At 38.4% G+C, this 27,626-nt stretch overlaps 4 protein-coding genes across 4 annotated transcripts in view; 2 read left to right on the forward strand and 2 right to left on the reverse strand.

Moving 5' to 3' along the window:
- The window catches only part of LOC142342839 (small nuclear ribonucleoprotein F-like), a 537,554-nt gene that overhangs the window by 496,673 nt on the left and 13,255 nt on the right, over window positions 1-27,626 (forward strand). The gene's annotated exons all lie outside the window — the stretch shown is intronic.
- The window catches only part of LOC142342831 (uncharacterized), a 30,749-nt gene that overhangs the window by 2,569 nt on the left and 554 nt on the right, over window positions 1-27,626 (reverse strand). Inside the window, exons 2-27 of the mRNA XM_075394431.1 lie at window positions 24,893-24,984; window positions 24,481-24,732; window positions 24,325-24,387; window positions 24,207-24,263; window positions 23,826-23,927; window positions 23,698-23,760; window positions 23,453-23,620; window positions 22,978-23,193; window positions 22,676-22,744; window positions 22,395-22,596; window positions 21,418-21,594; window positions 21,168-21,281; window positions 20,932-21,107; window positions 20,652-20,858; window positions 20,082-20,343; window positions 19,880-19,993; window positions 19,558-19,761; window positions 18,902-19,066; window positions 18,521-18,841; window positions 18,319-18,444; window positions 17,897-18,075; window positions 5,895-6,273; window positions 5,555-5,788; window positions 1,979-2,233; window positions 1,537-1,904; window positions 1,108-1,371 (exon numbers count right to left, since the gene is read on the reverse strand). Of these exons, the coding sequence (XP_075250546.1) occupies window positions 1,108-1,371; window positions 1,537-1,904; window positions 1,979-2,233; window positions 5,555-5,788; window positions 5,895-6,273; window positions 17,897-18,075; window positions 18,319-18,444; window positions 18,521-18,841; window positions 18,902-19,066; window positions 19,558-19,761; window positions 19,880-19,993; window positions 20,082-20,343; window positions 20,652-20,858; window positions 20,932-21,107; window positions 21,168-21,281; window positions 21,418-21,594; window positions 22,395-22,596; window positions 22,676-22,744; window positions 22,978-23,193; window positions 23,453-23,620; window positions 23,698-23,760; window positions 23,826-23,927; window positions 24,207-24,263; window positions 24,325-24,387; window positions 24,481-24,732; window positions 24,893-24,973 (4,818 nt within the window). The 5' untranslated portion in view covers window positions 24,974-24,984. The remainder of the gene's footprint in view (window positions 1-1,107; window positions 1,372-1,536; window positions 1,905-1,978; window positions 2,234-5,554; window positions 5,789-5,894; window positions 6,274-17,896; window positions 18,076-18,318; window positions 18,445-18,520; window positions 18,842-18,901; window positions 19,067-19,557; window positions 19,762-19,879; window positions 19,994-20,081; window positions 20,344-20,651; window positions 20,859-20,931; window positions 21,108-21,167; window positions 21,282-21,417; window positions 21,595-22,394; window positions 22,597-22,675; window positions 22,745-22,977; window positions 23,194-23,452; window positions 23,621-23,697; window positions 23,761-23,825; window positions 23,928-24,206; window positions 24,264-24,324; window positions 24,388-24,480; window positions 24,733-24,892; window positions 24,985-27,626) is intronic.
- Window positions 6,350-10,305, forward strand: LOC142342834 (uncharacterized). The gene is made up of 2 exons (XM_075394434.1): window positions 6,350-6,824; window positions 9,702-10,305. The coding sequence occupies exons 1-2, from the start codon at window positions 6,355-6,357 to the stop codon at window positions 10,168-10,170; spliced, it is 939 nt and encodes a 312-aa protein (XP_075250549.1). The 5' UTR covers window positions 6,350-6,354; the 3' UTR covers window positions 10,171-10,305.
- Window positions 25,495-27,327, reverse strand: LOC142342251 (uncharacterized). Its single transcript, XM_075393522.1, has 2 exons — window positions 26,239-27,327; window positions 25,495-25,961 (listed from the first exon to the last, which is right to left on the reverse strand). The coding sequence occupies exons 1-2, from the start codon at window positions 27,121-27,123 to the stop codon at window positions 25,725-25,727; spliced, it is 1,122 nt and encodes a 373-aa protein (XP_075249637.1). The 5' UTR covers window positions 27,124-27,327; the 3' UTR covers window positions 25,495-25,724.

The raw sequence follows: 27,626 nt of genomic DNA on the forward strand, positions 1-27,626 counted from the left end.
CCGTTTGCTTTTGCGATCTTGAGATTAGAATCATGAATTATTTGAGTGCAAGTGAAAACCCTCTCAGCTTTTTCAACCTATCAGTATTTTGAATATCCTAAATATTTTGGACTTTTTTTGTTACAAAACGTTTTCAATAGAATAAAATTTTGCTGCATTTAGTTTCTCTTGGTGGCAGTGGTTTAAATTTCACCAATTTTTAGATCAGGCCTGGGTGGTAATGAATTAATTGTTTAATACAAAAGTTACCGGATTTAGCTGCAATAACGGTTTTTTGTGAAGTTTTGACGCTTTGAGTCGCTTCTGGAATTCTTCGGCTAAGTTTTTTATTTCGTCGTCAAGATTTTTGTTACGACCATATGACGTCACAGCCACTTCAAATCTGCTTTTTGTTCATTCGTTCATGCAATTGCAGCTGAATTGCGTGTTTAACGTCATTTTTCACCCTTAGTGGAGCGAGTTGTTTTTGTTCATTTGCGTGATTAAGTTTTTGGTCACAAGTGACTTCTTACCTCACTCTCCAAAATGACTTCCTCACTCTAAAATTGACTTTATTTTACTTTAATTCATAGAGAAAGTCAAGTGAGTGTATGTGTCACTCTAAAGGAAGGTTATTTGAGAGCAGCTAATATGCAATAATATACACCGATTCTTAATCAAAATATAACATCTCATCCTTTGTTGAAAAGAGTTTTTTGGTCTGTCTCTTCTTAGTTTTTTTTTGAGACTGCAGATCTACGAAGCTATTGCAGCTATTTTCTGGCAATCTGCCCACTATGTTTTTGATTGTAATAGTGTTTATTGGGTTACATGACGAAATACTTAATGTCAAAATATGCCATGCCCTTTATACCCTATTTATTCCCCTTTCATCTGTTCGATCAAAAATCCGATTACACATTAGCAGCCGGTATTATCTACATGTTTCATCTACATAAACACAAATTAGTCTCATATTCGGTTTGCTAGTATCAAGTCCCATGGTCTGTTGAGGCATGGTCAAATGATCTAAGCTTACATATAAATATTACCTGTGAGAAATTTAACCCCCATTTTAGAATGATTTAGAATAGAGATAAGAGAAAATATGATGTGCCTCCTCCTCACTTGTAAGATCTCGGTTCCTTTCACTGGTTGTGGCATTTCAAGTGGATCGCTATTGGTTGTAGTTAACCAGTATGATCTCTCATTCCGTCCGGCGTGCTGACACTTTCCATTAAAATTACAGAACAAGAAAGGGTTGACAGAGAACTGGCGTAAGCATGAGCTGGAACTTCCAAGATCTTGCCGTTCAGGCCTGAGGTTTCCTTCCAATTTGAATAAACTGTAACCATTGAAGATCTCGGTTGTTCCATCGGGGCATTGGGGAACCTTAAATTAGCCAACTTCAAGAATAGGAGCAATTGAATTTCGCGTTGAAATATAAACAGCTATTTTTGTTGATTGCATTCTGGGTAACGCGTGGTGCAAATGTAATGACTACATAGATTAGCTCTCCGTTTTTTGACAAGAGCTTAGTGAAAGGTATTTGCTCACCTCTGTGGTATGACTGTGAATAGCCACAATGCTAGAAAAACGAGGATTTGGGCCAATTTCTCCCGGAATTCCTACAGGTCCTTGCAAACCGCGGATGCCCATTAGTCCGGGTAGTCCTCGAATCCCTGGCAAACCAATCTCACCGGGAAATCCTGGCTCACCATAGGGGCCTTGAGGACCTGCAGATCCGGGAGATCCTTGCAATCCTTGTTGGCCGTGAAAGCCTGGTTCTCCGAGCAGACCTTTCAGACCAGGAAAACCGGGTATTCCTGCTTCGCCTGGCTCTCCCTGAACTCGTTCATCAAAGAAGCCCCCGAACCATCCAGTCTCTCCTTGGTCACCTTTCTGGCCAGGAAACCCCTGGGGACCTGAAAGAATTGAAAGTCATAACTGGTTGTTGCGTCCTTAGTTTAAATAACGCATATGGTGACATCGACTGTACCGGTTATACCAGGAGTTCCTGGAAATCCTTCATCACCCGTTAATCCCTTGATCCCTGGCGCTCCATGAGCGCCTTGAAACGATGAACCACTGTCTCCTGGAAGTCCAGTTGTGCCTTCATCGCCTTGGAAGCCCTTAAGACCAGGTGTGGAGAGCCCTGTTGAACCTGGGGTTCCTGGTCTGCCCTGATCGCCAGCAATTCCTTTTGGTGCAAAGGTTGCTGGGTTTCCGCGATTACCAGGGGAGCCCATTGATCCTATATGAAGAAAATTGATATTTTTACAGACAAGGGCGATATCTGTGAGACTATTGTGATCTTTTAAGTTAATAGCAATTATAGTAGTCCCGCGGTGTTTTTAATGCCATTTTTTGCTGGACCATTTTTCATTTTCCGTCCAGCCCTACCCCCTCCCCCCATGCTTACCCCCCCCCCCCCCCCCACCATCACCACAACTCCGCTCACACTTTTCCCTAATGCTCGCATCCCTAGCCCCCAGGTGGCTAGTACTGAATGCAACAGCTCGCCTTTGATTTCGCCCGAAGTTAGTCGGTTTTCGTATATTAAGCACAACTGGAAGAGACCGAGGGCATTTAGTACATTTCAAGCTCTCTTAGAGCTTTGGTATGCTCTTAGTGTACAGTTCACTAAAGCTGCTGAGGAAGCCAAACTTATTGTGGGCTTTTGAGGGGATTTGAGCAGGTTTACCCCCCTACTTTTGCGCCCCCTTTCATACCAAGTGAGACGGGCTTCATTAGACTCAAGCCATCTGCAACCAAAGCCGATTAATCTCCTGACATCTGCAGGAAATTCCTCCGACGGGAGCTGTTTATGGTTAATTGCTCTCAAACGAAGATTGTAGCAGTTATATTATTGGTCTTCTTTATGCAATTTTTCGTAATAACAACTTTCGTCTGATCGTTTTTCGTCCTCACAAACGAGATAAACGGTTAGAGCCCGGGTGTATTAAGTTCTTTTATCTTGTCAAGTTTTCTTAGAGTCCTACTGCTCACTATTCTCTAAGTATGCGATTCACTGAAACTTTTTTTAGGAGACGTGAATTTATGGTGTAAAGGACGGTCCTTCGAGTTTGACTCCCACATTCAACCCGCCAACCCCGTCACTACCACTGACCCCCGCACACCATTCATCACTCCACCTTGTGCACACCTAGCCAATTCCACACGTAACCCCGATTGCTTGACCCCCCGGTCAGCCAACCGCTCGGCAGTCGTTTGAGAGCTATTTTCTTGACCTTAGTCGGTTATGTTTGAATAATTGTTGCGGTTTTAAGATCTGCGCGCTATGTTATGAATAACGTTTTGATATCACATTAGTGCCCACGATCTTTGCTACATATGCTTCGTCAATAAGATAACCATTCTCAAGCAATGATATTGCTCCTGGCAATTGTTTTGTGCTCTGAACAATTCATTTCAACTATTAGAATTCTTTTCGAATGATTTTCTCACATTTTATCAACTCTCGATGCAATGAAACAATTTAATTAGTGCACAATGTTTACAAAGAAAAGTTGGGAGCAATGGCGAAACTTCGCTTTGAAACTAGGCTGCTTTTTTCTGCCACTGTTGCTAATTGGAATGTGACGACGAAAAAGGTCAGATTCAAATTTGAGTAATTTGTAACTGTTGTAAACGCAGCGAATGTTTTTGAAAAACATTTTCAAACAGTAATGTCCATCTGGAAGTTATTCAAGAACTCGGCTTCACCTGGCAAGTTGGTAAGGCTTGAAGGCAATATCAAACTTGTTGTTATTAATATGCATCCATGGCTCTCACTCAGGACTTTCAATAGTTGAGTTAAATTGCGCAAGCTGTTTCTATAACTGAAAGGCCAATCAATAGTGTTCTTGATATATTATTGTTGCACATTTGAAGTCAGCATTAGGGTCCAGTGTAGCGAGATATCCAGAAACAAACCAGGATAACATAACCCAATTGCCCAACTAGAGCTTTTGTCGGAGAACTTTTTAAATCAATTTACCTGTTCTACTGAAAAGTAAGCAGTAAAGTAAGTCGACAAAGCAGTAATCTTGAAAAAGGGAAAGATTAAAGCAAAAAACTCAAGGGACAAACTACCACTCTTCCCAATAATTTAAAAAAAAATACCTGCTATTTCCGTTGAAAACAATAGATTCCAGAAATGATACCGGGCAGCTGTTACGTCAACTGCTGTTACTGCTATTTCAATTATATTATAACAGTTGTTTAATCGACATGTGCAGTATTCAACAGCTATAGATGTTTCACGAAAGCCAATAATTCCAATCAAAATTTTCTTTGTCAACCAAAAGCCCGCAATCAAGTAAGCTTTGTTCTGCTGACTCGTAATCAAAACGCAAAAATCTAATTTTAAAGAAAACGGTCATGACATCAACTTAATCTTCAAACTGATTTCAAATGAACGAAAACCTTCTCACTGGAAGTACCAGTTGAAAAAAGAGATAATACAGTAAATGTCGAGAGGTGGAATGAAATTAGATTTATGAAAGAATTTGAAAAGCATAAGCAATTCTAAGTCCAATCTAAACGATTCTTATTTGATTTGGAGGATCTAATTAGAGAACCCTTGAAATTCATATCAGTCCTTGCAATTTGAAGGCTAATTTGAAAAAATTTTGCGGAGGTTTGTAATTTAGAGTTTAGCGAGAAAAAATTTCACTTGCTAACTGTTCATTGAAAAATTTTGTGTACACTTCAGCCGTTGCTCCTTTGTTGCTCCGTTGCTCCTTTTCAGACATTGCTGGCTTTGTTTTTTTCTCAGCTCACCAATTGACCTAATTACCATGGAGCTCGATCCTATTATATTAAAGTCGACCTAAACCTCGGATGCAGGAAGGTGTAGTATTTAAAATTTTGTCTGTACATAGTTTTCTGATTTGTCCCTTAATTTAAGGTCTTAAGCTCTATCAGATTACTATTGGTTTGAAAATGCCAAATACGAAGCAGTTTAATCCCTTCTTTTCTATATTGCATCTTCTGTGAAAGTACACTAATACAAATATCCGGATTTTGTAAATGACTGCAAATTTTGAAGACAAGTCTTCTCGAGGTGCTTAATTTTTTTTTTGGACCGCAGTTTACGTAGAAAAAGTTAAAACGTTAGTTGTACTCAAGAAGGAAGCAGCCTGTTGTGGCATTTTTTGCTTGCTTTAACGCAAGCGGGCAAAAGGTCAAAAAACATTTATTATGAAAATTGAAGCTGAGAGCTCTGGATAAAAGTTGAAGTCACATCTTGTTTAATTGATGATAAGGGGTTTTCGTTTGTCTCCTATAGGAGTTGAGACAGTTACAATGCAATATAAAGTAGAATTCTGTGATAGATTGTTGTGATTTCAGGCTGGGTTGGTATCATTCTGATGCTAGTTTGAATTTTTGGCTTTTCCACAGGGCTCAAGATTCATAGTCAGAGGAAGTCTTTTGGGGAAAATTGACTGATGATTATTAGTAGTTTTTCTGCCTGTCAAATTGAAAAAGCGTTCATCTTAATCATTGAATAAATTAATTGTTAACATATTTGTTCGTATCGTAATTAATGTGTTTCTGATTTTAAACTGACCTGGATCTCCTCTCATTCCAGTTGAGCCTCGTTCTCCTTTTGAAACAACATCATGAATCTCCTCAATTCTCAGTCCTGGTTCCCCAGAAATGCCTTTCATTCCGAACTCGCCTCTTTGACCTTTAGATCCGGGGTAACTCGCTCCAATGTCTCCTGGAGTCCCACGTGTTCCAGTGAAACCTTGTGGCCCTGGTTTACCAGGAGTGCCTGGTGACCCTCTGGGCCCAGGTAGTCCTATATTTTGAAAAATCAATTTTGATTTGTTTCATAGCAGAATGCGTTATCTAATGGGAGAAGAGATTTGGTCTGCACATTTTTGTGTAAATTAAAATGATCCTACCTGGCGTTCCTGCTGGTCCTTTTCGTCCATTTAATCCCACTGGGCCACTAACACCTGGTGGACCTGGTCGTCCCGGTTGTCCACTTCTACCAGCTTCTCCTTTTCCACCGGGATAACCTGGCAATCCTGCGTCACCCTTTTGTCCTGGAATTCCATGAACACCGGGAGCTCCTGGATATCCTCGAGCTCCTATATCACCTTTAGTTCCCGTATTCCCGGGAGGACCTTGGGATCCAATTGATCCAGTGTTACCAGGCATGCCTCGGAGACCAGGAACGCCATTAAAACCGCGGGGTCCTGGATCCCCGATGGCACCAGACATTCCTGGGGGCCCTGGCAATGCATCCATTCCTCGTGGACCTGGAGATCCTGTAGGTCCCTAAAATGTCAGTTAGATACTTTGTAGAAGACTTTGTTAATAATTGATAAGAAGTTTTATTTATACTTTCAGATTTTGAATATGGATCTTATCTGTGAGTTAGATCTGCCCGATTTCGTCTCTCACATGGCGGCTGAAAACCCGAAAGATCTTCTTTACACTCACTCCTTGATGCGAACCCAGTTTATTGAGTGGCTATTGATTCAATCCGAGAGAGCATTAGGTATTGGTCTATTCCCAGATGAAAGAGATGCGTTCTCTAAGGTTGAACAGCTCAGATTAGCTTTACTGAAGCTCCAAATTGCACCAGAATATCTCATTTTGCCATTTCTTCAAAGCAACACTAATTCAACTTCGACAGACGAACAAATATGGGTTCAACTTTTTATATTGGCGCGTCATCGAGAACAGAGTCTTTCTTTGAATTCTAGTAATAATAGAGTAGAAAGTGAAAGTGTGTTACAACAGATTCTTAAACTAGAGAGTTTTAACCGCCTACGAAGGACTGAAGTTAATTTTGACCATTTTTCGGTTCCTACATCTGCTAAAAGGTAAGTTTTCTCCTGTCTCGGGCGGTTTTGTGTTCAGTCAATTTTGGTCGATCAGTAAATTTAACGTAGAAAGCCCTGCGTACGTAAATATTTTAATTATAGCTGCGAATTTTATTGGGGCGCTGTCTTTTTTTAAAAATCTGTTCACAAATTTTCATTATTTTTGATGATTAATTGCTCTTGAACGAAGTTCATAGCAATTATTGTAAACGTGTGTCTTTATGCAAAATTTTTGCTTGATGGTTTTGACTTTTCGAGTGACTTTTACGCCCTTGACTTTTTGCGTTTCGCGTGATCTAAAATTCTCTCAGTCACAATTTCAAGCAGCTGAACTCAATTGGCGGCAATTTAATACTAAAAATCAAATGAAAAGTGCGCCGAAACGTGCCATTTTTCACTTTAAATCTGTAATAGTGGTATATATTAACATCTAATGTGGCTATTTGAAGCCCACTATTGAACTTCTTAGTCTCATTTAGGCGTCAAATTGGAGTAGTGATTTTGGTCAGGCCGAATCAGGAAGTGGAGTGAAAAAGCGGGTAGTTTTGCAGTGTAAATTTTTTCACTCTAATTCTAAAGCAGGGTGAGAAAACGGTGTTTGAACAAAATTTCGCTTTCTCGCTAGTGGTTTTTTTGTTCACATGTGGCATTTTGACTTTAATTTTCTGTTTTTATCTGATTTATTCAAAATTGTTTTTCAAATACAGTCATAGTGCGTTCTAGGCCGAGTTTTTGTTTAGTTAATCAGAATTTTTTGAATTGTACGTCAGGACCTGTCCTGCTATCTTTTTTTGTTTTGTCTGACGCTCTTTTTCGTTTTGTTCAAGAACATTTTGTTGCTTCACGTTTTCAGTCACTGTTTCACGCTTGGTTTCTTGCTTTTCGCGTGACCTAAATTGCTCGCATTCAGAAATTTTGTCTGTTGCTAAAGCACAGTTGCTTGTAATATAAGAGAGAACAAGGAAGGTAAAGCCTAGTGGTTAATGCAGCCGGTTTTTCCGAGGGGGGTTCGCATCTCTGCTGCGTTAAAAGTTTTTGCACCCAAAACTGATCAAGTATACACCCCTTTGAATAAAAGTTGGCCGCGATAACTTTTTTCCTAATCTGTTTCTATCTGTATTTTACTGCACGCAATTCTATTCTTTCGCAGATATTCCGGCAATCTGCGGGCAATGTTTTGCAGAATTAACTTAATTTGAAAACGCCAACAAAATTGTAAAAAAATTTAAAACTGCAAAACATAGCAGGCAGATTGCCGGAATAGCTGTGAAAGAAAGACTAGACTTGCGTGCAGTAGAATACAAATAGAAACAGATTTGGAAAAAAGATATCGCGGCCAACTTTTAATCAAAGGGGTTGTACACTTGATCAATTTTGGATGCGAAAACTTTTAACGCAGCAGAGGTGCGAACGTCGAACCCCTGTCGGAAAAACCGGCTGCATTATCCACAAGGCTTTACGTCCCTTGTTCTCTCTTATATTACAAGCAACTTTGTTTTAGCAACAGACATATTCAAATGTCCTATTCTGGTTGGCCCGGTACTTTTTGGAAAAATAAACCAAGTTATGGGGATTCAAAGTTTGTGGAATTTGTGTGGAAGAGAGAGAGAACGAGAATTAGTGTGAGAGATTTTAGATCCTTTAGCTGTTAGAAACAAACAGAGGTAGGGTGCAAAAGATGTCAGAAATCACGAAAAAATTAAACTTAAATATTATTTCTTACAAACTGCGTCTTTAATTTTGTCCTTAACCAAATTTCTGTTTCAAATCTCGCTGGTAACAAATCTGCGAGTTTTTTTAAAAAAAAATAATTGCTCAATTAGACATAAAAATTGTTCGAAAAATTTCCAAGTTTCATTTCAATTATGATTACCGATACAATTGCCTCAAGCAGTCCATGCTAGGTATTTAGAAAAAACGAAGAAGACCTAATTGAACGTGACGAACCTTGAGTAAAAATCAGTTGCCAAAAAGAGAAATTTTAAAAATGTTTTTTTATGGTTTCTTTGCGTGTGTTGTGGTTTATGTTTGTGTGATTTTCATTGTTTGTGTATTGTGTTGGGTGTGTGTTTGTATGGTTTGTCTGTGTCTTTCAAATTTTGATATTTGTTTCTAGAATTTGCTAAGGAGTTCAAACGGTACAAGTAATTTTCTCAATTTTGCATTGCTTATAAAGTGCTTTCGGATACTCCCATTGGTTTCTCTGAGAGAAATTAATGGTTGCTAATGTAAATTTGAAAAGTATGTCGGAACATACTGTGCTACGCACAGACTGGCACGAGCCATCTTGATAAGTTTTTCATGTGGTTGTTATACTATTTAAGTGGTCGAATTAGCGCTCAAATTTGCATGCATAGTAATATTTTGTATCGTTTAGCTTGCGAGAGTTTAGCTGTATACGTTTTTCTTCTGGTTTTTTAAAACCCAAACCAAAGATTGTTTAAAGTGGGTATAACAGAACAATTTTGACACTGACAAAAAACAAAAGGGGTATAACTCCTGTTACTATCGCAATTTAAGAGCTCAACTGAATTAAGAATTTCTCTGCCCTAAAACTTGACCTGCGGATGAAGTTAGTGGAAACATTGCGAGTGCACGTTACCGAGCCTCCTTGTGTCAATCATTGTGATTGATAATTTTGTAATCCATTTATTAACGGAATTTTCAAAGAGTTCATTATAAAACCAAGATGTGTTAACGAAAACTTTCAGTGTTTAAAAGATATAGTCTTTATAGCACAATAAAAAGGCTTTGAAAAGAGTTAGATTTACAGGCTTCAAAGGCCCGGTAATTTAGAAACCTTGTTTGATCTATCAGATCTTTTACCCAGCCACTATACGCAGATATATAAGTACCGTTAAAGAAAATGACTTTTAGGCACGAGAAGGAAAAGGACTTCAAACGGAGCACTCTTAATTTAAGTGGTAAATCGTGTGACGAACTTTTGAAATTAGTCAGAAATCATGAACTTCAGTTAAGATCTGAGGTACAACGAATGCAGAAAGCGATTGATCCCATTCAAACTGAAACGAATGCAAGTTTGAATGATATAACCAACGAGTCACAATCAACTTTTGACAAAATTTACCACGATATTGAAACTTTATCTGGGAATATTGAGAAGTTTGATCTACAGTTCGGATCTCATGAAATGGTAAAGAAGAAACAGTCAAAGCATAATCGATCATTTTCGAAACTTGGACCAGCTGCTTTGAGTTTATCCAAAGCTCAAGGTGGTCTGAAGCATCATTTGGAGCTGAATCGAAGGCTGGATTCTGTCATCAAACGTATGAACGAGAAATTTGCAGTTCAAGAGGAATCGTTTTTGAATGAGTCAAGGTCTTAGAACTGATTAACATTTGTTTTTATGATTTTATGGGTTTATGCAGACGTTTGAAAAATTGTTTGAAATTGGTGTCCTTTATTGTGAAATAACTCATTGTGATGAATTGAAAATAGCGAGATGTTTTGCTATAAAGTATCAGCATTTCCAAGAACTTCAATTGAGTTGGGGCTCGACGTCCCACAGTAGTTTCGATGGTGCTGCTTTTTATTAATGGTTTCGAAGATTTAATGCTTCTGGTGATCCAGGTAAAACAAGAGAGCTGTTAAGCGTATTTTTTGACCAATTTTCCTCGAAGAGATGACAAAGCGAGCAGAATTGGTCTTATTTTTCTTTGTTGCTGCGTCCGGGAGTTGTTTGTTGCAACGCTCATAGTTTTTTTTTAGCAAAAAGCAGTTTCCCATGACTAGGTTGATGATAAATGGTTGTTGAAAAAAAATTCGATTTTGCTCATATTTGTTTTACTAATAGCCGCAAAGCTGTAGCTGGCGCTATTATTGGCCTTCTCTTGGTTTTTTACAACTTAAAGAGAACTGAAATGTGAATTGTATTGGGGCGCTGTATTTTAACGACTCGGAGAGGAGTATACGTGGAGCGTGTTTAGTGTTAAAACAGCATGTAAAAGCTAATGCCGCGCGCGAAAATTAAGTCAAATGGCTGAGCAAAGTGAAGAACAGAGAGAGGAGAGTGAATCTCTGTCCACGCCGCATTTTGAGGGCGCGGGAAAAGTAGGCATGAATAAATTGAACATTTGAGAGCATTTTGGACCATCTCAATAATAAATGAGAGTTTTATGTGCAATTTAGAGCAATTTTTTTATTTCGCCGTTTTAGATGATTTTTAGCGGTTTAGCTGTATTTTTTCATGTTTTAGTGTCTGAAATAATTTTTCAGGTTGAAGTCAGTTTTTTCTTAGTTTTCGCGGACTCTTGGTTTTTTTAAATATTGATTTAAAATTGTTTTAGTTGAGGGAAATGGGCTAAATTTAAACAATTTTTTACTTATCGTCTTTGCCTAATTTTTCTGTGAAGTTATTTGCCTATTCCTTCTGTTTTTCCTGCCCTTCAGATTTTTCTCTTGTGCAATTTAATTAGGATTGCTAGTAGGGATTTTGTTATTAAGTGAAAACAGTAAAGGGTTGTGATAGCACATATTTACGTAATATAAATTAATTATATCTGCGGTTTTTTTGTTAACTAGCTTATGTTATGTTTTCCAGTGCTTTTGGGCTTGAATATTGAATAATCAGAAACTTTTATTGAGAAAGCACATTGTTGGGTGCAGTTGTTGAGACCTCGCGATTTAAATTTTAGAGAATATTGTTTAAGAAGGTTTCTCAGATTTTCTATTTTTTAATGCTTTTTGAGAGGTATCATTGCTTTGTTTTCTGACACTAACTGATTTAACGTTGTAAATAACATTTTGTGCTTTTGCGTCGTTAAGATTTCGGTCTCGTGATGTACTTCACTCTCAAAATTTATTTTTTAGACGTCATTGCTTTTTTTCTGATATTCACTCATTTAACATTCTGAATATCATTTTGTTCATTTGCGTGATTACGATTTCGGTCTCTCGTGACTCACCTCACTCTCAGAAATTCATAACTCTCAAGTTTACGTTTATTCACATTATTTCAAGGAGATAACGTCAAGAGAGTGTGCGTCACTCTATTAGGATATTTGAGAGCGGCTAATAGAAGGAGCAATAAGATATAGATTCCTAATCAATATATAACATCTCCAATTAATAAAATTTATTGTTTTCTGTACTATCTTTTTGAGGCGGCAGATCTACAAAGCTACCGCGGCTACTTTCTGGAAATCTGTCAGCTACGTTGTTAATTATGAACTTCGCAACTTTCAGGATTTTAAGAGTAATAATTTCCTTTTTTTCCTTTGGTAAAATATTTTTTTCTGGTTAAGTATGTCCTGAATGGCCTGATTTTAGTGTTTTTATGTGTTTTTTTCATAACATGAAACCGACCGTTGGAATTTGTTAGGCACCATTGATCTGATTTTAGGGGCAATTGTCATTTTTTCTATTTCATCTACATGCCAATCAATACTTTCTAAAGAATGAATTTTGTGCAATTTCCACTTTTTATTGACGCGTGTTCCGACATTGTTGAGGGCACTCCAGATAAACGTGTTTGGTATCTTCTCCAGGATCGTTCCGCTAGAATTCAAATTCGAATCACTTGTGGAAGAACTCATTTTGAAAGCTACTGAGATGCAAAGAAACATTTTAACATGTTTACATTGAACATACTTCTGGATATTTCGTTGCCTTTTTAAAATTTGAACTTATGAACAACTGATACATAAAATAGAGCAACATCTAAAGGCTCTTTTAATCTTGTTATTTGAGCTTTCTTACTTATGCATATTGTAAAGATTTTGAGACTAAAAAGGATTACCTTTTTGACATTGTTGTGCAACTTTGTTTCTGTTTTACAGAGTTAGCTTTACACTTTTTTGCAGTAGCATCCATTCTAGTTGCTACATAATTGTTTTCAAGTGACCAAATTTAAGTTTACCAACTCATTTTTTTACTGAAAACTTTGTTTAGTGAAAACTTGCAATTCGTCCTGTTTTCATGCTATTCATTAAATTTTCTTTTAATTGCGTGCCGTCTCATTTTAATCTGCGTGCCGTGCAGTATTTTTTAGTTCATTCAACCTGTATCACTTGTATCAATTTATCTTGATTCTTGACATTGTGAAACATATTTTGTTTCTGAGCTAATTGAATATGGAAATTTGTAGGTATTTGTGATAAATGGAGAGCTATGAGCTGTTATGGCAGTAGCTGAGCAAAAACTTGGAAAAAATTCGGTGGTTTTCCGTCTTAAACTTTCCTTTTATTCCTACTTCTGAGCTAATTGGCAACTTATGACAAATAATTGTCTTTTAATAGAAGGTCATTTAGCGTGCTTGTTTTTCGATTTTCCGATTTTATTGGAATTTTATAGCAAACAGTAATTGTACCGATCCTTAAATCAGCTCTAGAAAATTTAGCAGTAGGTTTGCGCGTTTTTGAATTTAAATGCCGACGTTTTTTAGTGACAATCTCTCAGCTGTATTAAGGTTGTTATGAATCGAAGGGGAGTTTTAATTTTTGAGATTTTTGATGCACATTCTTCAGAAAGAGCACTACTACTACTACTACTACTAAAGCCCTTGCTAGTTCTCCATTTCTTCCCATCCACACCGACCTTCTGTCCTCCACCTGCTCCAACCGCCTCCCCCTCCCTCCCACGCACGGCCCCCCATGTACAACTCATCTTGATTTATCTGTTTTGGGCAGTGTTTACTTCAACTCCTTGCTGGGGTTTGTTTTTTCTCTTCGTGTTCTTTTTTATCAGCTGAATGTGCTGATTTTTTTGCAGCAACGCTATTAAAAGATTTTTTTGCTTTTTCATGAAAATTTTTTCTTGCCTTTGTGTGTATGAGATGACGCCTTTCATAAACTTGTCAGCTGTTAGATCTCAGAAGAAATGTGTGTTTTTTGTTCGGACACACTATTATAATTTTGCCAGTTTTTCGCAAATTTAAACTCGATAATTATACAAATTGCATTATTTTTGATATACTTAAAACTTTTGTATAGAAATTATTCGAGTTCGCAAACATTTGAACAATTGAGTGTTTTCTCAAACGCACAGCAATATCAAGGCTGATCTTGATCTCAACATGAATCCTTACGTTAAAAAAATTTTTAGATTTTAATTGGGCGAGGCCTTTGTTACAAAATACTTCCGCATTTATAGATTTTATGTAAATTATTGACAAGAATTTTAAACAGTGCTCAATTATTGACAGATAATATTTACAACAAATGTGACCCACTGAACACATATATTATGGCTTCAGAATTAAACTCATGGTTTTTATGGCTGTGATCAATTGTTTGCGTAAAATTTTATGGAAATCTTCTGCTTTCATTTGTTATTAGTCCAATGACAGTCTACCCAATCAAAGATCCAATTGGAAGAGGTAAAAGTAAACATAGACAATGCTTGCAATTGTTATCAAATTTCCGTTATGACTGAATATATTTGTTATCTGTTAATTTTTCGACTGCGCCACTATTTCATCTCATTTCTCTCAATTTCTGGCAGTCTCAGCAAAACAGGCGGAATCGAATTTACTCTGAGTTATCAATTAATGCATTGGTTTTATATTTAACTATATTTAAGAGTTTCTTGGTTTTGATGCGAGTTTTCATTTTTTTTAATTTTCGAGCATAAATGCTTATTTTATAGGTTAATTTTGTTTCCTTGTCGAATTACCACATTATTGTCAGGTCCAATTGAAAGAAAGCATATTTGGAAAAATAAACAGCCTTGACAAAAGCGTATCTGAAATTCTTATTGTTTTTCTTGAGTAGTTTATGCTCTTGAGCTGATACACAGTTTTCTCGCAATTGTTTTTTTAATTTTTGCCTATGATTGTCTTTCTTTTTATTGTTGTACATCTTTTAAATGATAATGGTAGGTCTCAATTGGTTCCCCAGGACGTATAACTGAACCTATTTAAAGATTTTATTTTATAGCCAGTTGTTTCAATGACTTTCAAATTAACTTAATTTTTTTTCAACACTCGTTTTTCTCATTTTCGTCACCGTGTTACTCAATCTCACTATCACTAATAAGAATTCTCAACTACGTTTGTTAATTCAAACAATATTTTTTGTTGGTTATATGTTTTGACTGATGGCTTCGAATATTTCACAAAAATTTGCGAGATTTCTATACTGTTCAGTTTTTGGGTTTCTTTTTGTTATCATTTCTCCGTAGTCCCTTTATTAGGAATACCCGTTCATGTTCAGATGAGAAGCAAGTGATGAGTTTCATTTCTTGGGGAAAACATCCTATAATTATAGTGACATGAGCATGAACACTGGTGTCGCAAAATTAATCAAAAAGTATTGGCTTCTGACTGTTTTTTGTTATTTTGTAGTCTCGTGACTTGTTAATAACAGGCCCAACTGGCTTCTGGAGGTGTTGAATTTTAATCCATTGTTTTTATTGAAGTCTGATGTCTTTTGACTTTTGAATTTATTTGTTTTGAAAAACCTTATATCTCAACTTCTGGCGTCGTCTCCGCAAAACAGGCGGAATCTCATTTCTGAGATATCAATTAGTGTCTTCATTGGTTTCAGATTTAACTCTAATTTTCTTGGTTTCGATACTACGAGTTTTTTATTTTTTTGAGCGTAAATGAATATTTTATTGGTTCATTTTTTTCCTGGTCGAATTACCACATTATTGTCAATTCCAGTTGAAAGAAAGCATATTTGAAAAAATAAACAGCGTTGACAGAAAGCGTATCTGAAAATTCTAATTGTTTTTCTTGAGTAGTTTATGCTTTTGGGCTGAGACACAGTTCTCTCGCAAAGTTCTGGTCTTGGCTCATAATTTTTACCTAAATTTGTCTTTCTTTTTGTTGTTGTACGCCATATACCTGATAATGGTAGTTCTCAAGAGCTTCCCCAGGACGTATAACTGAACCTGTTTAAAGATTTCTTTATAGCCATCTGTTTTAAAGACTCTCAAATTAACTTGATTTTTTTAAATTCTCGTTTTGTTCTCGTTTTTTTCATCGTGTTACTCGATCTCACTATCACTAATAAGAAGTCTCAACTGCGTTTGTTGATTCAAACTTTTTTTTTATTAGTTATATGGTTTGACTGATGGCTTCGACCATTTCACAAAAATTTTCGAGATTTCTATACTGTTCGTTTTCTGGATTTCGTTTTGTTTTAATTTCCACGTAGTCCCGTTATTAGGACTACCCGTTTATGTTCAGATGAGAAGCAAGTGATGAGTTTCAGTTCTTGTGGATAACATCTTACAATTATAGTTACTTGAATACTGTGTTGTCGTAAAATTGCTCTTAAAGTATTGGATTCTGCCTGTATTTTTTGTTTTGTGTTCTCGTTCCAACTGGCTTGCGGAGGTGTTGAATGTGAATCCACTTCTTGTTGAAATTTTTGCTGTTATGAGTTTTGAATTTTTTTGTTTTCAAAAACATTAGGGTTTTTGGTCTTCGCCATTTTTTTTAAATCGTTTATAGATCGATTTTTCAGCTGATTCTCTGTAAGGACAGGTCACAACCCGTTTACCATGAGCTATATTTTAGTAGTTATACCTGTTTCAGTTTCAACTATTTGTTTCTCGGCTTTATTACCACTGTTACTACGCCTTTTGATTAAATATTTGAGAATTTCATATATTTGTACATATTAAATAATCTTTATTTTCGTAAGTTGTAACCTTTATGGTAGTTCCTATTGGCTTTAAAATATTGTGCAATTGCACATTTTCAATCCACTTAGTGGCAATTTTATTGTTTTAGCGGCTGCACAGCCATTTTCGCGCAAAGTTAAATTTAATTGAACTTTTAATTTTGCCGAATTCTGTCCTTCCTGTAGTCGTATGAAGTACACTGGATAATGACAGTACTCAATTGCTTCTTATAGAAATGTAGGTAAACATTTATGTGATTTCAGTTAATATCTAATGATAATAATCACTTTGAAATTAATTTTTTTCAAAATTAGTAACGTATTTTTGAACGTCGCCTTTTTGGCCTTTTTGTTGACCTGTTACCCAGTCGGATTGAGGACAGTCCTATATCTTTTTAATGGAGTGTAGCTTTGTTTGGTTTGTTGGGGTTTTATCTGATGCGAGTTCGATTTTATTACAATTTTTTAAAATAGACATCGAGTTCTGATCGTAATTAATGTTTTTTTGATTTTTATTATAGTATTTTCTAGTAGTCCTGTTAACAAGTTCCAGTGGTACTCTAGCGTGGTATTTTTGTATTGCATTAGTGATTTATTGAAGGATAAGTTTGTGTTTGAAACTTTTGTTTCTCTTAATCATTTGGTGGCCAATTAATTCAAGAATGTGGATGAGCGGGGTTGGAACATTATGTGCGTACGCACATTAACGAGCCTCCTTATTTTAAATTGCTCTGGAAAGAAGTTTGAAAAGATTGGTGTTGTCATGTGCGACTTTTTCTTACGCAAAATTTTTGCACGACAGTGCGAATATTTTTGGCTGGAGTTATTCGAATTTTCGAGTTAATTTTTTCATGCTTGTTTGATCTAATTCGTGCGTTTTGTTTAATCTAACTCTCTCTCTCCCTCTAATTATAATTTTAAGTATCTAATTAAAAGTCTAGGTAATGTACTTCTCAAAGTCAATGAAAATTGACCAAAATCAAATTGCTCAACGTCAAAGCAATGAAAATTGCTTTGAAATAGTTTCACCCTTAATCTCCGCAGTGTGATAAAAATAGGCTCTAGGAACACAATTTGAGGCTTCATGAACGTATGCAGGCTACTACGCGCTCCCTTCTTTGAAAAGAATCGAGCCCGTGCCTGTTGGTTGATGGCAATTTGTTTGACGTTATTGGTTTTGCCGTAATACTTTTGGCTGAGTTCTAATCGAAAGGTTATTTAAAGCATTTGAATAATTGAAATAGAAAAATTTGTGGTCATTTTAATCACTCAAAGCTTGCTTAACAGAACTTTCTTCTGAAATAGGATTTCCTAAATATCCAGAAACTTAGTTGCTTATTAATGAAAATGTTTTGTTCTCAGAATCAAAATTTGCACGTGTTACATGAACCTCGATGCTTTGATTTTTGATGCTTTGTCAAAAAAAGATGATTTTTTTCGAAAACAGTCAGGGAAATTAATGTTAGATTTGAAGATACCAACTGTATTTCCTTGTTGTCCTGGGAGTCCAGGCATTCCAACTTGTCCTCTGTCACCTTTTTGACCTGGATCTCCTCTTGCGCCCTCAAGTCCGGTGTAGCCTCGTTCACCAGCGGGACCGATAACTCCCTGTGGTCCCTGAGGGCCAATGTCACCCGGGTAGCCTCTGTAGCCGGTCTCTCCTACGTAATAATAATGTCTCGAGTTGTAGGGTTGTATGATAGGGTTCTTACTGAATAACATTTTTGTCCAACAATTTAATAGGTGATTTAAACGACCGTGTAACCATTTGCAGATTTCCTAGCGAATAGGGCAAGCTATCATTGGAGTTGAAATTTTAAACATATGTGGTTTTGTGTTTGTTGAGATTGAATTTTATCTTTACGTCCATAGTAAATATAGAACAATGCATCCTTTTCACTAACCTGGAAGTCCTGTAGTTCCTCTGAGGCCTTGAGTACCAGTGCCACCGCGAACTCCATTCGGACCGGGTAAACCTAGTGCTCCCGGTATTCCATTGACCCCACTTTCTCCTTTTAGTCCAGAAACTCCTGAATAGTTTAACTTGCAACAAGTTTATGATATGCCTTCAAACATTAAATGGTTTTTCTAGAAATTATTGAAAACCTGGTTTTCCGACGAGTCCAGGAAAGCCAACTAGACCTGGATATCCAGGTAGACCGAGATCGCCAATTAAACCTGGAGGGCCTGGTCTACCTGGCTTTCCAACTACTCCAGGAGCCCCAGTAAATCCTGGTGGACCTCGGTCTCCATCCATTCCGTGGAATCCAACATCGCCACTGTAGCCTGGCTCTCCTTTGGCTCCTGGGTATCCAAAGTTTCCTGGCAACCCGGGATCTCCCATGTCTCCTCTGTCACCTTTTGCCCCTATTATGCCGGATTGGGCATTACCATCTTCCCCTTTCTGTCCTGGTGATCCCGGTTGCCCTGAAAGTTGAGTTTTAAATCAAATTAAATTGAGATATAACTTGCACTCATTACTTTTACCTGGAGCACCTTGACGACCGGGAGGTCCTCGATCTCCTTGGGCACCTTTGGATCCAACTGTTGAGCCTGCGTCTCCTCGAAACCCTTTGGGTCCTTGCATACCAGGGTAGCCTGGCCATCCAGTTGTTCCCTGACTACCGGCATCACCGTTTAGACCTGGCTGTCCTATAGCAAAATTAATTATTTTCGCTTGTACTCACTTGTTTCTTTGGGCTCAATATCCAATAACGAGGCAGCCGTTCAATTTCCATAGTATCACATATAACGGCATTTGCTGCCTTATGCAACCAATATTAGATCTAGATCAAACATGCTATCTATTCTCTTTTGCCCCCAGCTTAGTGGGCTTATAACTTTTACGCCCCCAGGGGCACGTGCTATCTTTACATAGTAACGTGCTATATAACATTTAAATCGTAATTGGGGCATAAAAACATTGGGGGAGGGGCAGAATGGATCCCAAGCATGTGCAAAATTTAACGTGACCTTCATATCGAAAAGCATACAAATCGTGGCATTTTTAGTTACGGAATCGCAGATTTTGTTTATCTGCTCTAATTTTGTGGTCTGATTCTTACTTGTGGATGTTGATCTTGTTCCACAGTTTATGGGTTCCGTTATATCTTTGATATTTGGCTTTGAAATCTGATACTCACCTTGTAATCCAGGAATACCGATTGGACCTGGATATCCAGGCTCTCCTTTTGGTCCAGTTGCTCCTGTGGGACCCATGGGAATGTCCCCCATTTCACCTTTTATTCCCATCGGACCTGGTGCTCCTTCGAGTCCCTTCTCCCCTTGATAACCCCTAAGTCCGATTTGCCCTTCTGGTCCAAGTTCGCCCATGTCTCCCATGATTCCTAATAATTTACAAACTAGAATTGTGTTCCTAGTTTTCACGCACACTCAATAGCTGGTCGGTTTTTTTGTCGTTTAGAAGTCCTGTGTTAACTATAAGAGTTCATATAAATTGCGAACCTTTCAATCCAGTAGGCCCTCGTTGATCCATTAGAAACAGGCCAGATGCACCTGCTTCACCTTTAGTGCCCGGATATCCATGGTATCCAACATCGCCTTGTTCACCGATTCCACCTATTGTAATATTACCGTCCAGCTGTTTGATTTATTTTTGCATGAATGTATAACTACAGGTGATAATATTGTATCCTTGCCCCTTTACCTTGCCGTCCTTTGCTGCCTTGCATTCCCATGAGTCCTCGGTTACCCTGAGGTCCTATAATCTTCGAAGGTGAGATGTAAGTCCCGGGGAATCCCTTAAATCCTTCCATTCCTGCATACCCCGGATCTCCAGTCTCGCCTTTCAAACCTGCAGGTCCCGTTGGTGCGTTCAGAATATCTCCTGGGCTGCCACGAACTCCTTTTAGACCCCGGTCGCCTTGAAGACCAGGGTAACCCGTGTAACCACCGTCTCCTGGCTCTCCCTAAGTGAAAAAACTTTCTGGGGGAAAGACACTGGGGAGCTGTTTTTTAATCGGGTAGAATATAAGCTTGTATAATTGATAATTGAACCCCTGTATAATGGCATATAATGGTAATTGATGGTCGATTAGTTAGTTAGCTCATTCATGCTAATAATCAATTTTCGTGAGGGGAGGGGTTTGGTCAAATGAAAACAGAATTTTTTATTGTTATGTTTATTTTATCCATGGCTTTGGAATGTTTATTCGTTTATAAATGGGGCTTAATTAGAATAAAAAGTTAATGAATATAATTGAGTGTTCATACGTACTTTTTGGCCTTGCAAATTTCCCAAGTTGATTCCAGGGTCGCCTGTGCCACCTTTATTTCCCCGGTTACCGATAGTGCCAGTGGATCCTAGGTAACCGGGATGCCCTCTTTCCCCTTTTGTTCCTTGGATTATCCTCGTGACGTCAACGGTTGCAGCTTCTCCAGTCTTGCCCGTTGCTCCCGGAAAACCTTGAGGACCAGGAATTCCCTGGCAAAAGCTTCTATTTAACTTTCAGTTCGTTTTGTGCTGTTTTGCAGATTTTTTGCGTCCTTTACTGTACCTTAGCGCCTTGAAGTCCTGTAGGACCTCTGTCACCTGGCATGCCTTGTTGACCAGGCACTCCTACACAACCAGGAATTCCTCTGTCCCCCACAGGTCCAGGCAGACCCGGCAAACCTGCCACTCCTGGTTCGCCATATGGAGGCGGTGGACATGTGTTGCATTCTCCAATAGTACCTAAAGTTGTAATTTTAATTAGTTGTTAGCTTCGTTTCATGTTTTGGCATTTAATCTTACCTTTTGGACCAGGAATTCCTGTTGCTCCGATTGGTCCGGGATAGCCTGGAAAACCTGGCCGTCCCTTAGGGCCAGGCGGTCCCTGCAGCCCCATTAATCCACTTCCAGGAACGCCTGAAAAGTTCGTCTTGTTTTCATGCTACTGTTCCCCATGGTGGCATAACGCTTTTTCAACTCTTCGCAATTTTAGCTTTTACAAAGATCCACCATCATTTCTATGCTGCCCGCCAAACTTGATATATATCTTTACCTGGATTTCCGGGATCGCCTCTTGCTCCTTTGATACCGACTGAACCAGCGATTCCAGGTTTTCCCTGAGTGCCTTGTAATCCAGGGACAGATACACCAGGTAGTCCTTTGTCACCCTTTAGACCAATGCCACCGTCAGCTCCTGGTAATCCAGGTGATCCAGGAGTACCCATAGCTCCTAGAAAGCAGGAAACTATCGATGTATTACATAAGAACTTCATTCATGTCTATCTGAACTGAAACCCTAAACTTTGGCTACACGATGGCAGTTTTTTTCATCAAAATTATTTCCGATATTGTTCATTTTCAAAGATAGAAGGAGGAACTTTTCTGATTAGTTATTGCACACAAAACAATTTAACAGTCGAGCAATTTTGCGCTGAACCACCTAAAAGGCGGTTTTTTTACAGGTATATTAAAACCCAACAGTCGGAGAATATTCTTTTCTCACAGGGAAGGGATTTTAAAAACTCGTTTTCTGGAGCAGAAAGTTAAGGGCGTCACCGAACTTCTATTTTTTCTTTTTTTTTTTACTTTTTTTTTATTTTTGTTTTCTCAAACCAAATAACCCTTTTTGTCCTGTCTTGGTGACTATGAAATTGGAAAAGAGCAAAAACTAAGAATCTTTTTGTTTACCATTCCCTCTGGTGAAATCCTAAAAAGCTCATATTTTGGCAGTTATTGGAATATTGAGTTTCTATTTCATCATTATCCCAAGAAAATTTTAAATTCAAAAATACTTTCATAATTTTTCTTTTTCTAAAGTTAAACATCAACGATTTGTTCACTATACATTCTACAAACATTAAGTATATTTCGTTACCCATATTTTAGTGACCTGTATCCAGCTGTTTTAACATGTTAAAACAGCTGGATACAGGTCACTGAAAATATGGGTAGCGAAATCTACTTAATGTTTAGAACTAGTCAAGAAATCGTTGATGTTTATGAATGCTTTGACATGATTAGTGAACTTACCGGGGGAACCAGTTTCGCCCTTCTGGCCATGGAAGTTCGCCCCCGGTGATCCGCTAGCACCTGGCCTCCCTGTTTGACCAATGAGTCCTCTGGGTCCTGTCATTCCTGGCTCACCTGTCGCCCCGTTCTCACCGGAAGCCCCAGTTGGACCCGGCAGTCCGGGTGAACCAGGTGGGCCTCGTATTTGGATGACATCGTCCAGCTTTTAGCGAATTGTATTCAATTAAATACCTAATGTTTTTGACCTGGCTGATTTATTCATGATTAGCAAAACTACCTACATTTAACGGAGGTCCTGGTGGGCCTGGCAAACCCACGGGTCCGGTGCTACCCATGTTCCCCAAATCACCCTGAAAGATTTTAGCTGCTGATTTATTAATGAAACGATATATTAGTCTAGGTAACTTATTATCTGTTTAGGCGGAGGTTTCTGAATCTCTGGTGCGCACTATGATGCTGTTTTTGGCATTAGTCCTATTCTTCTGGAAACTAATGTGTTCAATGAACTAATGAAACTAATGAGATTTGTCTTCAATCGCTGAATAAGATTGAGTTTCCACTTGACTTAATAAATGAAGGATACCTTAAAACCTGGAGAACCGTAAGCACCGTCTCTTCCAGAAAGTCCATCACCTCCGGCATCACCACGTTGTCCTTTATTGCCCTGGCTCCCAGTAGTGCCGTCTGTTCCGCGAGTTCCAAGGTCCCCTCGTCTGCCAGGAAATCCGGGCAAGCCACTCAACCCTGCCGGACCAGGAATACCTGGCACTCCAAGATATCCAGCGTCACCCATCGATCCCTGAATCAGAAATCATTTAAGTAGCAATCGGTTATTTCTTACTAGTTTTGTTCGATAGTCAACTAACTTATACTTGTCTAAATATTCTGGATCTTATTACTGATCTAGAATTTCTGAACGGCCTTCAAACTGATTGCAGATTGACACCGAAAATTAGGATTTTTTCATGAAGTTTGATGTTTGTTGATCAAAATAATGGCGACATAGATCTTTCGTATTAGATAAGGATCTTTTCTTTAAAGTCATAAAAGTTGGGTACCTTTCTACCGAAGTCTCCAGGTGGACCTTTTAATTGGAGTTTTTGTACTTCCTCCCATGTCCCGTCTGCCCCAGGTACTCCAGGGTAACCCATCTCACCCTTTTCACCAATGTATAAGGCCCCTGGTGAGCCCGGTAATCCCACAAATCCAGCATCGCCCCTTGAACCCTAAGTTATTTTTTGGAATAAAATAAGGTCTTAAAACTAAATTACATTTCTTTGAGATTGAATGTCATTTTCCTAACCTTGACGCCGGTAAGTCCTGGTGAACCGCTGGCTCCTGGAAGTCCCCTTGGACCGGGAGAACCCTGGATTGTTAACATGATTTTTACTATTTGAATTCCTGATGGACTCGAAAATAAGAATAACTGACCTGATCACCGCTTAGGCCAGGATCGCCATAGTCTCCTCTTTCTGGTTTTGAAACCGCAATTTTAGCTGGTTCTCCTTTCGGCCCTTTTATTCCGATCGAACCCTAGACAAGAAAAGTAAACGCCTTTACTGAAGGTTAAAACCTCTTGTGCTATGGTACTTATGATACGAAAATGGATACTCTAACTTGTATCTTATTCTGTTCTGTTGCTAGCATTCCAACCCCAATTTCAATGGGTAAAAAGTAATGACCGTGAAACTTTTTAAGTCATTCTTGACCAATCAATTTATAATTTTCTTCGAAATGTTTCGTTTCCTCGCTAAAAGCTGTGCATAAAAAAGCTACTTTTACTTCTCTTTCAACGAATCATCAGCCACTTACTTGTGGTCCAACGTTGAAGCCGCTTGATGTTGATGTAGCAGGAATTCCCGGTTCTCCCTGAAATACAGCAGCGATTCACAAGCACTCATTAAACCCCACACCACATAGTTTTTATTACCGCTGGGCCTTTGACTCCGCAAGATCCTGGGTTGCCTTGTTGTCCTTTGGTTCCAGGAATACCCTAAAATAATATTTACAACTATTGTATATGCATTCAAACCTTATCACCATTTTCACTTTTCTTGAATTTGTTTGTGCCTCAATTAGATCTTACGGGAAGACCCTGTGCTCCAGAATGGCCTGGCAAGCCGTGCGATCCTTCGTCGCCAGTTATTCCTCCAATTCCTTCCTGGCCCCGGTCGCCTTTCACACCCTTTGCACCTGGAAGTCCAGGATAACCATGAGCACCTGGTGGACCTGGATACCCAAGAGGCCCTTGTCTACCGAAATCGCCCTGTGGTCCTCGAATGCTTTCACATCCACAGCGCGTAGATGAGTAGCATCCACATACTTCGTTTGTTGAATTCTGAAACGTCGTCGGTAGTTGAAATTGGATTGCTTCCTGGGTTTTTCTTAAGTAGACCCCTATTTTCGGTATACTTACGATAATTGGGCGTCTATAGGCTCTGAGCTACTTCTAACTTCTACTTCAACTTCTTAATTTTAAGCACGATCATTGAGCTAACCATGTATTGCTGCGCCACTGTTGTAAATATATACGATATGGTGATGCAGAACAGAGCGAAACCGTGCTGGAAGTTGACCATTGTAAGTCCGGCTGAAAAACGATGTGAATGATGTGAATGAATTAAAAAGCTTTATCTTCATCCTGCTGATTGTGCCTCAAAAATAGTATGCAAAATTTGAATTCATTGAATACCCAGTAGCATATTAAGCAATTGAAAATTTAAGAACTACATAAATTTAAAATTCACGCGTACAATTCGATAACTTCGCTATTCTTTTTATAGACGGTTGGGTAGTATCATATTTGTTCTCCAATTACAACGATGAATTTCGGTGTTAAACAATTCTGCTTTTGACTATAATCTGCGCCCTAAACCATGCTGGGCATATAATATGTACATCGCGGGGAGAGGGGGGGTATACGTGTCCGGAAAAAGAGTCCCAGACAAAATAGTCCAAAATTGCAAAACAGTCGCAGACAAAATAGCCCCAAAAATTTCAAGATACTGACTCGACGCATTAATTAACAAAAAATTGTTACTATGGAATTCATCCAGACAAAAAATCAAACCGCTGCGCTTGGTGATTTTGGTTTTCGGACTACATTCGAAGCATTATTTTAATATTAAAGCGGCACTTTCTTTTTGATTTATCTATAGATCGCTTTGAATGGGACGGTTTTTTTCGGACTATTTTGTCTGGGCTGTTATGTATGTTCATCGAGTAGAGTATATTTCCGCCTTCTGTTTATTTGAACTTGGGTAGTATTAAGCATTTATAGCAGCAGTTTTGTTGATGTTCTTCTTTGTTTGAGTACCATCAATCGGTTAGCTAAGATACTCTGGCAGTGCTTGGTCTGGCACTTCTGACCCGAGTGCTGTTTCTACTACTGCTGGGTTTTATATCCGTCAAGCTGGCTGGAGAGTTGAAATCGCCCCCATTTCCAAGTTTGACCCCTGAGGTTCTAGCAGAAGAAGGTCTGAACTCAGAAGGGTAGAGTGGGATGTGGAATCCACGGAGACATGGGGAGCCATCTAATTTATTATCTCCACAAGCACCGCAATCGTCCTGAAATATGTTTGTTTTTTTTTAAAAATAAATATTGAATTGCATTTGTGAGACTTTGTTTTCATTAATTGAGTTTGTGAGACTTGCTCTAAACATTCTCGAGTGTTTCCGTCAAATTACGGTTAGTCACATGAAAGCTTTTAAATGAAAAAATAATTTGTTAAATCAACCATTAACTATTTCTTTTCTGTATGTCGCAGTTTCAGCAGCATCAAAATAAATCTTGACTTTTTGAGTACTGCCATAAAAGCGTACACTAATTCTTCAGACCACTTACCTCAAATAAATCCAAAAACGGCTCTCTGTGATATCTGCAAGCTTTGTCGTGATTCTTGGATGGCTTGAAGTCCAAAGTACACCTGCGACAGCTTCGCATGTAGTCGTCATTCCTACTGGCCCTACTTAAACTGTATGCTGAGGTTGGTCGAGACATCAGATCGTTGTAAATTGACCCGTGGCGAGGACTTGGGGTGCCGTAGCTTGAATACAAACGTCTGTACCGCAATGGTGTTAGACCTTTATATCTAACCTCGGCATTGCGATTTACCTGTGCGGTTTGTATTCGGTCAATTTTCATCTCTTTGCTGTAATCTACGAGTGCTTTATGGTTTTTGCGTAGACTTTGAACATACTGTTTCTGAAGCAAATCTCTCGCACAGCGTTTCAGTAGCTGATGACTAAAAAGATTGACAAAAAGACACCGATGACCGCAAGCTTCGCACGACACTTCTCGATAATGACAATTTTGTAGATGATCTTCGACGTTTTTGCGTTCAATTTTAAACCGGCAACCCTTGCTAGAATTTGGGCAAAGTAAAATTGTATTGGCACAGTATTTTTTGACATGAGTTTCCTTTTCTTTAGCGTATAAATGGCCCCCGCACTTCAAAGGACAGTGGTACTTAAGGCTATTTAGCTGGGCTTTGATTTGTTCAGGAAGATCCCGGGGTTCCGAATCCCATTCGGCGTCGCAAATTGGGCATTTCCGGGCAGCTGGACCAGATGCTAATTTCTTTCTAACACATCCAAAGCAAAATATATGTGGACACGTATTAGCAACGGGTTGCAGTAAAACATTCTGGCATTGGCCACAAATCAGCTCTATAGGTATTGTTTGTGCTCCGTCCTCCAAAACGACGCTTTCTTTCGCAATTCCTGGCATTTTTAATACCGGCTGAGTACTCCAATAAACAGCAATTTGATACAATTTGAACACGCTTTTTATGAGCGGAACTTGTTTATGCGTTTTGTGTTGGTAATGACCAAATGTGAAGAGCTCTTGCTTTTGTGTATGCACAATAGCAATTGTGTTTTGAGTGATGAATACATTTTTGCCAAGAGAAGAATGCTACTAATACACTGTATACAACAAGGCTTTGAATTTGGTTCAAATATTTGAGCATTAGCCTTTTTTATTACTATAGTTTTTCGTTCGGACGGCAATTTTTTGTATCGTTTTTTTGAAAATTAATGGAGCCATGCTTGATTATGAATAATTAACGGAGCCTTGTTTATTATTTGATGCTATTTCTGATGTTACATACGGTTTATGGCCTGTCTGGTCGATATAAAATTTTCATCAAAGTCTTAAATTTAAACAGCGATCTGAAGTCCGTGATATCGGCTACAAAGTCGTATTATATGATTTTACAATAATTTGGCAAT

Source organism: Convolutriloba macropyga, chromosome 7 (assembly GCF_964194025.1).
Source record: "Convolutriloba macropyga chromosome 7, txConMacr16.3, whole genome shotgun sequence".
In the NCBI taxonomy this organism is placed as follows: Eukaryota; Metazoa; Xenacoelomorpha; order Acoela; family Convolutidae; genus Convolutriloba; species Convolutriloba macropyga.